General features: G+C 48.0%; 1 protein-coding gene across 10 annotated transcripts in view; it reads left to right on the forward strand.

Moving 5' to 3' along the window:
• Amph (amphiphysin) overlaps positions 1–16,994 on the forward strand; it is a 197,406-nt gene that overhangs the window by 15,304 nt on the left and 165,108 nt on the right. For all 10 annotated transcript variants that reach the window (XM_037423611.2, XM_037423612.2, XM_075893965.1 and 7 more), the window contains exon 2: positions 16,220–16,300. In XM_037423611.2, the coding sequence (XP_037279508.2) occupies positions 16,220–16,300 (81 nt within the window). The remainder of the gene's footprint in view (positions 1–16,219; positions 16,301–16,994) is intronic.

A 16,994-nucleotide genomic window follows, 5' to 3' on the forward strand; every position in this document is an offset into this window, starting at 1 on the left:
GTAAAAACCAAACAACATCCATACATTTATTTAACATCTCTTAAAAGACGATATCGTCTGCCGAATCGATACATCAATCGTTATCAACAACCTAGGACATTCTTACACAATAACACGACAAACACAACATGACACACTAACACACCCAAGGCGGCGTCGCCAATGCTTGACTCACCACGAGGGCCCCGGGGCGCAGGCCCGCGGTGCCACGCGCCGAGGACCCACGCTAGAGACAACCCTTCGCGGCAACCGCCACGTGCAGAAGACTCGCTCAACTCTCGCCTGCCATGAAGGTTTGCTTCCGCCAGGGGTCACTGCCGGCGCTACCACTGTAACAACCATGATGATGATTGTGGTACTCAACGCGAACACAATGCCATTCATCGTCCTGTGGTTGTCACCCCCAAAGTGCGGCTTTCAGGCGAGACACTGGTGCCATACGGCGCAAACAACTTTGCAGGGGGTGTCAGCACCTCCACAAACTGCATCAAAAAGCGCACCGGGGGAGCCGAAGTGCATAGCAGTTCTTGCACGCAAAGCGCTGCGATTTTAGTGGATTGATAGATGGATGGATATGGCTGTACCCTTTAGATCGGGCGGCGGCTAATGCCACCTATTCATTATACTTAGTAAACAAAAACTAGATATGTCTCTTTTTTTTAATTAGTGAAGACAAGAACTGGTGCTTTGCAGTGAGGGATTTAATTTTCACTCATGCCTTTAGCCACCAATCAGATAACCTTCTCCTAATTATTTCTACCCACTTAAAAGTCTATTTTGCCCTCCTGGTCCCTAAAATCCCAGTGCTTGGAAAAACTCTGCACCATCATCCTGAACTATAGGTTGAAGCCCTTTACAGAACTATATAGAGTATATGGCAGTTTTCTCCTCCTCTCCACACGCACTGCATACCGTGTCTACCCCTTCGTGTTTGGCCCGATAAGTCTTGGTTTGCAATACTCCCGTCCTGGTAACTCAAACAGTAGAGAACTAGCCTGAGAATTATCATAGATCCTTTCCTTGGCGATTTTCTGCTTAATCGTGCTAATTCTCCACATCTCGGTCTCCGTTTCTTTCACCTTTTTCTTAACCGATAGTTCTTTTTGGTTTGGCCTACTGCTGTTTTTCTTAGTATTTACCTGTCAATTTTCTGGTTCACTTCCTCCATTTTGTGTCGATGTTCCTCACGTACAGGTGGCTGAAAACCTTCCTAGCCCACTGCTCCTCTCCCATTTCTCTCAATCACTTTTCAAATTTTATCGTGCTGCCAGCTTTCCTGCCCTGGAACGATGTCCATCCCATATTGCCTTGTACTCTCTGATTTGGTGTATTCCCGGGAGCTCCTAAAGCAAGCGTATCTATTCCATGTCGCTTAATTTCTAATCTCGCTTGAACTTTTGATCTCATGCACATAACTGCATTGCCGAACATCAGACCTGTGACCATGACCCCTTTCGAAATTCCTTTCACCTATTATAATTCCACAGTCCGCTATTTCTCAATATAGCTGCATTCCTGTTACTTTTAGTCATTACGTATATTTCGTGCTCCCTTAGGTACTCGGTCCCATTGCTTACCCATACGCCCAGGTATTTGTATTTATTAGTTCTCTAGCATCACCTCCTGTATCGTAAGCTCAGTACATTCATTTTTATGAAAAATCATGGCTGCTGAATCTGAAATCCAACTTATATTCCTCATTACCGCAGATGTCCATCCATCCTTGTTGTCGGCCATTAGCACTATATCATCTGCGTACATCAATGCTGGTAGTGCCTGTTCAATGAGTTTTTCTTGTCTGACGAAAGAGAGGTTGAAGTCAAGTCCACTTCCCTCTAATTTGGCCTCTAATCCTTGTAGGTACATTATGAATAAGAAGGGTGACAGAGGACACCCCTGCCTAAGCAGCTGTTTTATCTCTGTGGGCTCGGATACCTATTTTTGCCATTTGATAACTACCTTGTTACTTTTATAGATATCCTTTAAGAGCTTAGTGACTTCTCTTCCTCACTTAGTGTGCCCAGTATTCCCTACAATACCTCTTGAACCACGTATCGTACGCTCCCTTGATATCCAAAAATGCTAGCCACAAGGGCCTGTGTTCCTTATATATAATGTGTCTAGTGGCTAAGGTACTCGGCTGCTGACCCGCAGGCCACTACGGCGTCTCTCATAATCATGTAGTGGTTTTGGGACGTTAAACCCCACATATCAATCAATCAATGCTAACCCGCAGGTCGCGGGTTCGATTCCCGGCTGCGGCGGCTGCATTTCCGATGGAGGCGGAAATGTTGTAGGCCCGTGTGCTCAGATTTGGGCGCACGTTAAAGAACCCCAGGTGGTCAAAATTTCCGGAGCCCTCCACTACGGCGTCTCTCATAATCATATGGTGGTTTTGGGACGTTAAACCCCACAAATCAATCTTATATATAATGTGTGGCAACTTACTTTTCAGTGTTTTATTACATGTCAGGAGCATAAATTTACTTACGATTATAAGTCTATATACAGATTCAGTGACGGGTAGCAACGTAAATATTGCATCTAAATAAATACACAACAATAAATACAAAGTTGCTCCAATAGTGTTTTCGCGTACGCAAACAATACAACTACAGGCACACATTGTAGAAAACACACAAGATAGGTGCACTACAAAATTGCGTGCAGGATTTGGGCACAAGTTTGACTGTGCCCAAATACAAAAAAAAAAGTCAAGCTTACGTCGGAACTAAAAGCAAAAAAATATGCCAGGTGAGTCGTAAAAAAATTACAGCATATCCATGGAGTGAAGGATGATGAGTGGGGCGAAGCTTTGATGCGTGGGTTATCGATAAACAGTGAATCGTTCGTCCGACCGTCCCTCTGTCTGTCCGTCTATCTGCACCTGCTGAGTGAGTCATTGAACTTGGCGCTCAAGTATGAGCTAGGAAGGACATACCCACGGCTTTAGAAGCTTCGCCCCTAAAGAATAAAAGTCAACAAAACTCCGGCCTGACCGAAGTGTAATAGTAGCGCTTCACTTGCATTCATATTTGTAGTGCAACATGGGAAGAAATGGAGACACCTGTTTTTTTTGTTGTTGTCCTGTTTTTTTTATTTATTTACAAAAGTGCAGGCCCTACCAAGGCCCAAGCAAGAGTGGGTGCATAACCGTCAGTGAGAATAATAAAAAAAACATCCGTGAAATGTACAAAAGTTAGAAAAATTTGCAACATGAATGAAAAATGTATTAAATATATAGAAATACAAAAATACAAGAATTTGCAGCACCAATGAGGAACATAAATAAGATATTGCAGCATTTTAAAAATCAAGAGATATATATTGACGATATGGGAAGACGATTGCGTTGTGTCAGCATTAACCACTTCTCCCGTTAACTTGTTCTATAATGAAAGAGAATGCGGGAATAATGAATACTGATGTACGTTGAGATGATTGAACGGTTGTGTAACTGCTTTGTTGTGATGAATATGATCAAAGTGTGATGTGTTGCTCCTGTGTGTCTCTGTTTTGCACTACAAATATGAATGCAAGTGAACGAAAGCAGCTAGCCCGCAGTGCTGCCGGGTGATGAGAAGCTGCGTATTAGGCCGCCGTTCCCGGCATAATTACGGTGTTCCCGAGTATTGTGCAGGACTCGATGCTTTGTTTTTGGGGGGGGGGAGGCGAATGCATGCATGAGAAACTCACTGTAGCTTTTCGGGGCCACATTGCACTATGTGATGGGTACTCGATTGCAAATCTCTTTCTTGGGGCTTATAGTGTGTTCTACACACTCCAAGTTAATAAAAGGTTGCTAAAAAAAAAAAAAACAGGTTCACTTAGGAAGGGTACAAGTCCTCCCTTTTTTTTTAGCAACCTTTTTTTTTTTTAACTTCAGGCGTGTATTTTGGATAGCAATAGGTTTGCCTCATTCGGGTCCGTAGTTCTCTTTGGCGGACTAACCATAGTGACAGAAGTACAGTGCGGCCGGTCTGAAGAGCAGCCAGGATGAGCGGAGCCTGCCCGCGGGGTCCAAAATAGCCGAGCTGGGCGGCTATTTTTGACAGCGGCCTGCAGCAGCAGCTGAGGTCGCGTCCACCAATCCAGTGCCCTAAATGGCGTGAAAGAAAAAAAAATTGCTTCGCAGTGACATTCGCAACAAATGATAAGAAATGAGCGCGCTTTTCATTCACAGGAACTGATGCAACGCGTTGAGAATCAAACAGGGGGAACAGCGTCTCTCATTTAGACTACTGACCACCTAAATGATCGAGGCCACCTAAACAGACTCCCTAAAAAGATGAAATGGCGTTCGTATACTTCGCATACTAATATCACTTGGATATCATTGTTTAGCGCGAATCGAAGCGTACGTAGCAAGCGTTTTCCTCAATAGTAGCCAACCGCGTTCATACTTGGCGTGCCTTCGATTTGGCGATAGAATGAACCTTTCTTTCGTTCATGCCGAGAATCGGACCCCAGCAGTAAAGCACTTGACGTTGTGCTAGCGGCATAAGCAGGTGGGCAACGTTACGTTCTCACTCACTCACTCACTCAACGTTACTAGAATTATCTAGAATAAACTCTGTTTGAGCATTGAGAGCTCTGCTGGGGAGGGTGGCGGTCACGAGAACTAGTGGCACTGCAGTACGATTTTGCTCCCGCTGCCCGGAGCGTGCGTGTTGTGATAGGTCCTAGTGATAGGCAGCGGTGATGGCATGCAAGGGGCCTTAGTGCGCTGCAGTGCTGTGTATTCACACGTCACTTCTTGGGCTGTTCTTGACACGGTGTAGTTTCTTGTACGAAAATGCGTTTGTCATGTATAAAGCGTTCCGAGGAGGAGCAGACTTGAAAAACGCTGACTTGCGTTGCGCCAGGCTCTAACAGCGACGACCGCACGACTGTGCTTCACGCAACTTGTTCGCTCGTTTTTTTGTGTGTTTTTTTGTAAACATGGTATAGTTGCAGGGACCAATATAAAAGCTGCTATGAACAGCTTTAGAAGCTTCTATAGGTAGCCCCCAGTCTCTTTCGCCGTGCGATGACGGACTAGTAGACGGACGATCGTAAAGAATTTTTTTCTCTAGCTTTGCACGCTGCGTGGGAGTTCACATTGTTGTGAAAATAAAAATTATTATCATTTCAGGGGTGCAACAGCTCCGCCAATTCGATACAATTCTCGATTGTTGCGCCGAGCTGCTCCAAAACCGTGACATTTGTGGCAATCGCGCCACACTGTGCCAAAATGCTCTGCCAGCCACAAAATTTTACCAGTTGCACTAATTTCGGCGGGAAATGCAAGTCACGTCGGCAGCCTGCAGTTCGCGCAGTCAGTCAAAGTGCGAAGACTCTAACCATATTGCCTAGAATGTATTTAAAGTACTCCAGGTACCTGCCCCATCCATGCTCGCGAGACGTGGTCGACCAGATAAAATAACAACGCTGCGCGCCCATCGGTCCGCTGACCGCAGAAGATACCTATCCGCAGAACAAGGGAACTTAAAGACTGAAATGCCAACGCTTCCTGGGAAAGGTAAATTTCCGATCCTAAAAGCACGGCTATGGCTTGTTGGGAACTAAAGCTGGAAGCGTATGCCGCGTTTTCTTTGCGCGAAGTTGATTGTCTAGTTGTGGCGCATAAAACCAGATTGATTGCCTAGCAGTAGCACATAAAACTTCTTTTTTTTTTTTGTCTTTGAGATGCGTTGTCCCGGCCGCGGTTTTGGCGATATATATCCGGTACCGTCGCCGGGCCACGACATGCTTTATAAACTTGCGACCTGCTCATGCCACCGCTCCCCATGTCGCCAGGTTTGCTTTTGCTTGTTTAATTTTTTAGTTCTCAAAAGTGCCGCAGCACGCCGTAACGCCACAACTAACCTTCATCGCTGCAGCCGCCAAAGTGCTTTCCTGCGCGGGGCGTGTGTTAACTCGTTTTTGTGCCATTTAAAGGTTAGCGTTCATCAGGATCTTTGTTCAAGACTCGAGAGCGTTAAGGTACGACAGGTACAGCACCATTCACACAATGGTGTACAGCTGCGTTCCATTCTGCAAGTCGAGCAACCGACGGTCAACTGGGATATTATTTCACGAATTTTTCATCACTTAGATTCGATAGCGGGAATGCTAAAAGCTCGTGGAATAGAACAGGGATAATTCAAAGTGATTTAGCCAGTTATAACACATGGTATAGACTGATACTCGCGTTTCTAGAAAACATTATTGCCTTTACAGAAATAGAGCGTGACAAAAGCTGTTGTCACTTAATGCGCTGTATTTTGCTGCTCCAGAGATAAAAGCTTGGTGTCACCGCCGGTGAGACACACACGGAAACGCCAGCGGGGCTCAAACAGTGATGCAACGAACTGCTGCAGGTGGGAGAAATGACTCCCACCTGCAGCAGTTTAACATTGCGGTAATCCACCGGTTTTATCGCACGCTTCCATCAATCGTTAGACATTTCCCAGACGATAGCACAACTACTCCCTTCTATTGTTATCAGTGAACAGGATCATTGAAGGATGATATGCAGGGCATGAAAACTTACACGCGTCATCGCATGCATTTTAATACCGTATGCATCTTTGTTGCGTCACAAAAACACACTGATTTCAGGTTGCAGCTCGTTACAAGATTGCTGTTTTGCCCACGGACGAATTATTCCAGCACTTCTAGACAGCGGTTAAGTGAGGCGCACTGCGCAAAACAAACTGGTGGTGTGTCACATATTGCTCGCGTTCGCCTGCGCTTAGACCAGGACACAAAGCGCTCACGCATATTGAGTTCCAGTGATGAACATCCTGGAGCCAACCACTATGGTGCTTCTCACAGCTAGAATGTTGCTTCGATTTGTTAAATCTGTGGGTTGCTCGATCGGTGCGTTATAAATAAGATAAAAATGGCAGAAACGTGCACGTACGAGCGCACCATTACGGCAGCACGTCGTCTGCAATGAGGGCAAGTCGCAGTGGTACCTCGCGGTATCTTTGGTTCCTACGTGCCAATTTTTGGGCCCACACGCCTTCATAGGGGTAGCGCCGATGAGCAGGTCGTAAGTTTATAGAGCAGGTCGTGCGCTGGGTTAACGGCCGCGCGCCGTGTTTAAGAGCAATCCTCATAAGCGCGAAAATGCACGCGACGGCGACTAGCGATGCTATGAGCGACGAAACTGGGCGTTTGCGCGACGTGTCGCATTCTCGTTTTCGCGCGATCGCTCGATTCTCTAACTTTGGAAACCGTCGCTCATCGCCCGGAAGTGCTGGGCTCAAGCAGCCAATAGCGAAAAACCGGAAAAGACAAAGACTACATAGATGCACGTGACCCTGCCCGTGTCACGTATGCGCAACAAGAAATGACGCAATGTTTACGCATGGACATATAAAAAAGTGCTGCAAGGCATTCATAAACACTTTCTGTTCCATTACACAACAATATATTGCCGCGAACCATGCATTGGGTTCGTTTATTTGTGTTTTGTTTTTTCGGCCTGGCTGCGCCAGCCTGTGCTATCGCCGTTTCCACAGCGTTTCGAACAAACGCTACCACAGCGTTTCAAACAAACGCTATCGAACAACGCTTCAGGCGTTGTTCGATAGAAACAACGCTTCAAGCGTTGTTTGTTACAAACGCTGTTCGAACGAACAGCGTTTCTAACAAACGCTATCACGGCGTTCCCGATACAATTCGACTATTCGAGAAACCCTCGCGCCGAGGGATATAAATTCCCGCACAGCCGATGCCGCTTTATTCGATCGCCGACACTCACTAGCGTGCTCGTCGTTTTGCTGGCCGCTGCTTCGCCGCCTGTGTATTTTTTTCAGTTGTTAGGGGAGCACAGGTTCGCTCCAATAAACTTGTTTTCCTCATAGACAACTGCGTCGTCCTTTGCTGCGTGGCATTTGGTGGAGGTGCGGGGTACATGAACCCTAAGCCATTGCCAAGCCGACAAGCACGCCCAACTCGTGTCAGCCGCCGACAGCAAGGCCTTCAGCCAGAGTTTGGCCTGCTCCCGGGTAAAAAAAGGAAAGAAGACGTAAAAACCACGATGATCAACGCAGGCACCATGACCAGCGCTACCAACCCTCCCGTCGTTCTGCAACAAGTTGTGAGCCCCCATCATTCCGAGGATCTCCTGGTGAAGACCCGGAAGAGTGGCTGGAGAAGCTGGAGCGCATCCGCATCTTTGACAGGTGGGATGATGAAGAAACGTTTCGTCATGTCTTCTTCTATTTGGAGGATGCAGCTCGAACGTGGTTTGAGAACTATGAAGGCTCCCTAACCGACTGGACTGTCTTTAAGAGCGAATTTCTCAAAACATTCGCTACGGTTGTGCGGAAAGAACGAGCCGCCCTTTTGTTGGAGACGCGAATGCAACACCCTAACGAAGGTGTACTGTTCGCTGGGGAGATGAAGATGCTGTTCCGGAGAGCTGACCCCGAAATGGCAGAAGAGAAGAAGGTGCGCTTTCTGATGCGGGAAGTTAAACAAGAGCTCTTCGCTGGACTCATCTGCAACCCCCCTAAGACCGTCGCTGAGTTCGTCACCGAGGCTTCGATGATCGAGAGGACCTTGGATATGCGTTCGCGGCAATACGATAGACCACTCAACACCCTTTCGGTGAACCCGGTAAACGCCCCTGGATTGGCGACGGAAGACTTGCGGGAGACCATCCGCGCCGTCGTTCGCGAGGAACTGAGGAAATTGTTCCCAGCAACGCGCAGCCCCAAGTCGCCTCTCTCACTGACGTCGTCCGCGAGGAGGTTCAGCAAGCACTGGGGAATTCCACGCCGTCGGAAGCATCTTGCGAACCACAAGCGATGACCTACTCCGCTGCTGCTCGTCGACCCCGACCCGTCCCAACCCGTTATCAAGAGGCCCTGCTGTACCGCCGCCCAATGTCGCCCGCCCGACCCCCTGTAACCCGAAACCAGGCGCCCAGGAAGAGTGAGGTGTGGCGAACGCCAGATAATCGTCCACTGTGCTACCACTGCGAAGAGGCCGACCACGTCTACCGCCGCTGCCCGTACAAGAGGCTGGGTTCGCGTGGGTTCTCCGTCGACGCACCCCGCCCGCGAGCCGGTCAGCGCCCATTTGAGATCGAAGAATACCTGTCGAACACCAGCCGTGGACCATCCCGTTTGAACCGGTCGCCGTCGCCCTACCCGTACCATTCCCCCAACCGTCGCAGCCATGCTGACTTCGCCCATGGGAGGTCCCCCAGCCCACGAGGGGGAAACTAAAAGCAGCAACTTCTGGGGGTGAAGTTGCACAACGGCGAGAAAATGAAAACCCTCCAACGATGCAAGGCCGTGACTCACGACATGCCCTCATCCCGACGACACCCTGACGAGACCCCCGAAAACGACGACAGCTACGCTGCACGACGCGTACCCGAAATGATGAAGCCTGCCGCTGAGAAGACGACGATGACGACGCATAGTGCCCGACCATCAACACGTGCAAGCCGCGATACGACGCCCCAACGCACCCGAAATTCGAGGAAAGCGGCATCCGACGTCCAGTTGTCCATCGAAGGCCTTGACGTAGTCGCCCTCATCGACACGGGAGCCGACTACTTGGTCATGAGCGGGTCATTCGCATCCAAGCTAAAGAAAGTTATGACCAGATGGGACGGTCCGCACATACGCACAGCAGGAGGCCACCTCGTGACCCCAAGTGGAATGTGCACATCGCGCGTCACCATAGACAGCACTACGTACCCTTCGGAGTTCATTTTTCCTAACTGCTCCCGCGATGTAACTCTCGGAATGGACTTTTTGACGGACAATGGCGCAATAATTGATCTGCAGACCAGGTCGATAACGTTTTCTTCCGATCACTCCACGACGCCGCAGCCGAACCTCGAACACCGTGCTGCTGTAAGGATCGCCGACGATCACGTCACCCTGCCACCCCGTGCAAGCTTGATGATCGCCGTCTATTGTGAAGGTGCTGCTCCTGACGTCGACGCTATCGTGGAGACTGACCAAAGGTTGCTTCTAGACCGCGGTGTGTCTGTCGCAAGAGGCATTGCGCGGTTTAAGCAACGCAGATCTCACGTTTTGGTCACCAATTTCATCGAGGAGTACCAGCATCTAAACAAGGGCGCTGCAATAGCGTTCCTCGAAGAAACGCGAGAAGCGAGTCAAGTGATCGCGGTCGCCACCTTTGAACGCGCACGCGCAGATGCTTCCTGCCACATCCTTTCGACGTGAACCCGGCGCTGTCGCCAGAAAATCGGGGACAGATTACTGGAATTGCTCCGTCGCTACAGCGAGTGTTTTTCCTCGAACTTGAAGTTACGTCAGACACCTTTGGCAAAGCACCGGATAATAACCGAAGATGGAGCCCGACCTACCAGACAGTCACCGTACCGCGTTTTTTCACACGAGCGCGAAGCCATCCGGACTCAAGTTGATGACATGCTCAGCGACGACATAATACAGCCATCAAAAAGTCCGTGGGCTGCGCCGGTTGTACTTGTGAAGAAAAAAGATGGCACTTTAAGATTCTGCGTTGACTACCGGAGACTAAACAAAATCGCCAAAAAGGACGTGTAGCCCCTGCCACGAATCGACGACGCCCTCGACCACCTCTGCCACACCAAGTACTTCTCATCCATGGATCTGAAGACCGGCTACTGGCAAATTGAAGTGGACGAGAGAGACCGAGAGAAGACTGCATTTATAACTCCGGACAGTCTATACGAATTCAAGGTGATGCCGTTTGGGCTGTGCACGGCGCCCGCAACGTTTCAGAGTCATGGACACTGTGCTAGCAGGCCTGAAGTGGCACACTTGCCTCGTATACCTCGACGACGTTGTCGTATTCGCCCGTACTTTCGACGAACACCTCACAAGGTTGGAATCTGTACTCGAGGCCATTCGTACGTCGGGGTTAACGCTGAAGCCTGAGAAGTGCCGTTTCGCATACGAGGAACTCAAATTCTTGGATCACGTCGTGAACGCCGCGGGAGTCCTACCTGACCCGGCAAAAACATCAGCCATTGCGAACTTCCCAAGGCCGAAAGATAAGAAGGGTGTGCGAAGGTTTCTCGGACTGTGTGCATACTACCGGCGCTTTGTCGCAAACTTCGCACGCATTGCAGAGCCACTCACGCGCCTGACGAAAGAAAGCACCTCTTTCAGCTGGGAAAACGACCAAGAAAAGGCATTCTGCGAGCTGCAACAACGCCTGCAAAACCCGTCCGTGCTCGCTCATTTCGACGAAAACGCCGAAACCGAAATGCACACTGACGCCAGTGATATCGGTTTGGGTGCCGTCCTCGTCCAAAAGCAAAGCGGTTACGAAAAGGTAATCGCCTATGCAAGCCGTGGTCTGTCGAAGGAGGGGAGAAACTACTCTGCCTTTGAGAAAGAGTGCCTGGCTATCATATGGGCCATTTCAAAATTTCGCCCATATGTCTATGGTAGACCGTTTAAGGTTGTGACAGACCATCATGCGCTGTGTTGGCTCGCCAATTTGAAGGACCCCTCTGGCCGTCTTGGGCGGTGGAGCTTGCGCCTGCAAGAGTTTGACGTTACAATATTCTACAAATCCGGCAGGAAACACTCCGACGCCGACTGCCTGTCCCGCCCCCATCGACCCACCACCACAGGACTCCGATGAAGACAGCGCGTTCTTCGGAGTCGTGACAGAGAGCGACCTAGCCGCCCAGCAGCGTGCCGACCCTGATCTCCGCGCCATGATCGACTACCTCGAAGGACGCAACGTCGCCGTGCCTAGGGCGTTCAAGCGCAACTTACCAGCATTCAACCTCAAAAACTCCATGCTAGTGAAGAAGGATTTCAACTCCGGAACGAATTATCTACTTGTCATCCCCGCAGACCTTCGTGACGAAATTTTGGAAGCGTGCCACGAAGACCCGTCTTCCGGACATCTCGGAACAGCTCGCACGAGTGCAAAAATCAAGGTGAAATACTTCTGGCCCCGCCTTACATCCGATGTCACCCACTACGTCCGGAGCTGCCGTGACTGCCAGCGACGAAAAACACCACCGACGAGACCAGCCGGACTTTTGCAGCCGATCCCCGTTCCAACGAGGCCCTTCCAACAGATCGCAATGGACCTTCTGGGCCCGTTCCCTACATCCCGATCCGCGAACAAATGGATTGTCGTAGCGACAGACTACATGACGCGCTACGCAGAGACCACCGCTCTTCCTAGGGAAACTGCACAAGAAGTTGCAAAGTTCTTTATTAACCAAATTGTGCTGCGACATGGAGCCCCTGAGGTCCTAATCACGGACCGCGGAACGACCTTCACTGCAGAGCTCATGCAAGGAATCTCACGCTACAGCAACACAGATTACCGAAGAACGACGTCGTTCCACCCCCAAACGAATGGACTAACGGAACGGCTCAATAAGACAATCGCGGATATGCTGTCTATGTACGTCGACGTTGAACATAAGACGTGGGACGAAGTCCTCCCGTACGTCACGTTTGCGTACAACACGGCTATTCAAAAAACCACGCAGATGACACCGTTCGAGCTCGTCTACGGAAGACGGCCGACTACGATGCTCGACGACATGCTTCCGCACGTAGAAAACGACGACCTCAACGCCAACGTCCAAGGATACCTCCAACGTGCGGAGGAGGCCCGCCAGCTCGCTCGAGCTCGTATAACGGATCAGCAACTGGTGGATGCCGGACGCTACAATCTCCGACGCCGAGACGCCGAGTAGCATCCTGGAGATCGTGTGTGGGTTTGGACTCCCGTTCGACAACGTGGACTCAGTGAGAAACTTCTACGACGCTATTTCGGACCCTACCAGATTCTACGACGTGTTGGCGAACTAACGTACGAAGTGATCCCCGATGGGGACTCCCGTACATCACGACGACGCACGCGGCCCGAAGTCGTCCATGTGGTTCGCTTAAAACCTTTCTACGGACGATGACGAACTTTTAATTTGTGTGGACTGTCCCCTATGTTAGCATCGGGTCGATGCACTCTTAGAGGGTGGGGTAATGCCGCGAACCATGCATTGGGTTTGTTTATTTGTGTTTTGTTTTTTCGGCCTGGCTGCGCCGGCCTGTGCTATCGCCGTTTTCACAGCGTTTCGAACAAACGCTGCCACAGCGTTTCGAACAACTTCAGGCGTTGTTCGAACGAACAACGCTGTTCGAACGAGAAACGCTGTTCAAACGAACAGCGTTTCTAACAAACGCTATCACGGCGTTCCCGATACAATTAGACTATTCGAGAAACCCTCGCGCCGAGGGATATAAATTCCCGCACAGCCAATGCCGCGTCATTCGATCACCGACGCTCACTAGCATGCCCGTCGTTTTGCTGGCCGCTGCTTCGCCGCCTGTGTATTTTTTTCAGTTGTTAGGGGAGCACAGGTTCGCTCATAGACAACTGCGTCGTCCTTTGCTGCGTGACAATATCGTATTTTTAAATTGCATACCGCGCACTACGCGGTTTTCTTGGTGTGAGTAGACTATCTCATGCCAGCAACAGTGAAGTTCACTCGCCGAAGTCGTCGCGTGAATGAGGTTTGCCTGGCAAGGTTCCTTTTTGCGCTAGCGACTGATCGGGCGACGACGATCTACGTCGCTGTCGCGTGCATTTTCGTGCTTATGAGGTTTCGCCCTTGCTGTACTTGGTCGAACGCGCCTTGCAAGCGAGCCGAAGCGGCATCTAACCCCATGGTGAAAAAAAAAGGGGGGGGGGGAGGAGGTGTAGCAGTTACAAAATTTCTTGGCCTTCACTACGGTAGTTATAGCGCGGGAACAGAACGACGAGAAAGGGACAAGAAGACGAGTGCTTGTCCCTTTGTCGTCATTCTGTTCTCGTGCTATAACTACCGTCATGTCATACCAACTGGCCCAAACCGCCACACTTCTTGGCCTTCGTTCTAACCCATGCAGAGAATGCTGCTTAACCCACCTTCGCCGCAATACACTGGCGCCGTGCGGAAAAGTGTACTAAAACTTGGAAGGGGCTGTTAGCGCTAGTTACAGGACACTGCACGTTTCGTTCAGTTACTCAGACGCCACATAATTTTAAGTACCATATAAGCGCTGACGTCTAAGTAAGTCACTGGCAATCATTTGGAGCTGTGTATGACATTTCTTCTTCCCTAAAGAAAAAAAAAAACTAAACTGTTGGCCAGTTTTTTTTGTGTTTTTTTTTTGCCACCCCCTACTTCTAAGTTTGACAAATCACCCGAATGTCAAAGTCGCGAGCTTGGCAGATCAATATTTAACTTCACAGAGTTTGTCAAATGATTTGACAGGTGAAGCAAATGCTAATATAAACTTTACAATTGTTTATTGAGTGGGTTGGTTCAAAACATTACTTTTATTCAAATGGCAGTGCTCACCTTCACACTGCATGATTTAGGTGATGTTGAATGCTTTATAATTTTTTTCTAAATGTAAGATTTCTTATACTGCTCTAAATTTGTTATTTCATGACAATCAATGCATTTTTTTCTTGTAACGTACCTGCTCAAAATTTGGATTTTCGTGCCCCAAAAGTAACATTTTCCTGCTCCGAAATTTGCTCTAATTTGTGTTTTAGCTGTTTCACCCCTGTTGTTGTTGTTATTATTGTTGTTGTTGTTATTATTATTATTATTATTATTATTATTATTATTATTATTATTATTATTATTACTACTACTACTACTACTACATGCGGAAGCAATTGGTAGATATGGCAGATGTGATATGTAACAATAGACCCCTTTCCTAATTCAATGCACTTTTGAAGAGGGTCCCGCTTAAGATGGTCGCAAACGATGTGCACTGCACTTTTGTTGTCTGTTAAAACCTCATGACGCTATCACGTCATGCTTTTCTTTAACTGTTACGTAGCTAAGATTCTTGTGCAATCACAGTTTTTTAATTATTTTTAGTGTGATGTGTTTTTCTTTTTAAATGTTTTTTGGTAATCTAGTTTTCAACAAAACCTTTCTTTTGAAATATTATTTCAATTGTTTGTTACAAGAGTTGTAGATAGCTCACATGGTATGTAAAAAGGTAGTGCAGTTTATACTTAGCGATATTCTGTTTAAAAACTTTCTTCAAAATCTGCTTTAGTGTTATGTGTATTATAAGCCAATTAAAATATGCACTGGTGCCCCAGGTTGCTAAAAATTTGTATTTTCAAGCTCCCAGGACGACATATTAAATGTCGCTAACTGCTCAGAAGCAAGGTTTTTCTGCTCCGAAATGGAAATTTTCTGCTCCAAGAACTGCTCCTAATTTATTCTCAGCCATCTCACCCCTGCATTGTCTATCGGTGAAACCACTGGACATCCATCGTAGGCAACTTGCAAGTCAGCATTGGGGGTGCGGCTTTGACGTGGGTCCGTCACCAACTGTGTGGTTTGTCGCGTCATGCTGTCTCGAGTACATCGGGCGGAAGTGCATTGAGTGGTGGCATCTGTATAGTGATGCCGAACCATAGCGTTTTGTGGTGCGATTACATGGGTTCTTAGCGTTGCAGCATGTGGTCGAGTCAACGTAACTTCTGGTTGTGCCACGTGATCGCGTTTTGTCATCGCGTCAGGCTGCATTGTTGTTGGAGGGTTTTTCTATATTTGTTTTGGAGTGGTGTCACCTCCTGATGTCACTGGCTTTAGTTTTCTCTATTAGGACTGGGTGATCTCACTCTTGTGTGCTCTTGGTGCGGTGACGACATTTGGTGTGAATAGGGCGACGAAAGGCTTGAAGGATTAAGGGACGGTATGTTCAGTTTCTTGCAGGTAGGCCTCAATTTCTTGAGGCCACTGGCCTGGAAGTGGTGGTGGAGCGTTGATATTGCATCAGTGAAGGCCCATCTGGTAATAAGGGCAGTGTCGCAGGAGGTGATTAGCTTCCCTGCAGTGAAAACAAAGTGGTTGTTGATCAGGGATTTTCCAGACTTCTCTTCAAAGGTGTGGTTTGCCAGAATTCAGCTGATTCTGTAGGCTGTGGTGGGCATAAGTTTGAAGGCTGTGGTGGGCATAAGGTATGATAAGTTTTCCCTATCAACGTTTATATTACTGTAGGCACACTGGTGTATTTTATACCCACTTTTCTCTCATAGTATTAGTGTCTCTTATAAAGAGGTTCAATTTTATAAAGAGGTTCAATTGTGCTCCAGACACAAGTGGTTTAATCAGTTCATCACTCATAATACATGTCTTGTATGTGATGTTTCTTACTTGTGTTCAACATCCCAACATGTTTTCCTGACCTCTTTTGTGCAGATATTGCAAAACCTTGGGCGAGCAGACAGGACTAAGGATGAAGTTTTTGAAGTGTACTTGTACAACTTCACAAGGCAGCAGGTGAGAACAGTCGTGAAACAGCAGTTACAATTTTTTGTTACTTTGAGTCTTTTATTTCTTTAAACATAGCTCTTGTTCAAGGGCGTTTCGCTTGTCTTTCTGCAATTTCTTAATTTTTTGGCGAGACTTAGCACATTAAAAACTGGCCATAGGGACATGTGACATTGGAGACTGCAATCATAACCAGCAAAAATTGTGACTCTTAGAACGCTCACCTGGCTCATGGTTGGCTCTCCCTTGGCTTATTTCACATCAGCATGGAATCGGGCAAAACCAGAGTTCACTCGTAGTACAGCTCACCCAACTCGTGATGCTCGCGCTTAGTCAACTAGGGTATTGCCGGATTTCAAGGAGACGTGGAATAAAGAATACGCCACAGATGTTTCATTCGTTAAACATTATGCGTTATAGCAAGACAGGTGCCGTCCTGTGGCCAGTTTTCGACACGCTAAGTATCGCTCTGAATCCATACCAGTTCACGCAGTACATCACTTTGTTTCAATTCTTGAGTTTAGATCGAGATGACATTTACCTTGGTGCAGCGCATGGTCGTAAAGTGTCATATGGTGGAAAGCTTGTGTATCAGCACATCTGCATTTTTTCAAGGTACTACCACAACACAGCATTTGTTTAATGTCAGGCCTGTGTTTACTGTATTTTTGCTGTTTCTGCTTTTTATTTTACATTTATGATA

The sequence above is a fragment of the Rhipicephalus microplus genome, chromosome 4 (genome assembly GCF_043290135.1).
Source record: "Rhipicephalus microplus isolate Deutch F79 chromosome 4, USDA_Rmic, whole genome shotgun sequence".
Taxonomy (NCBI): domain Eukaryota; kingdom Metazoa; phylum Arthropoda; class Arachnida; order Ixodida; family Ixodidae; genus Rhipicephalus; species Rhipicephalus microplus.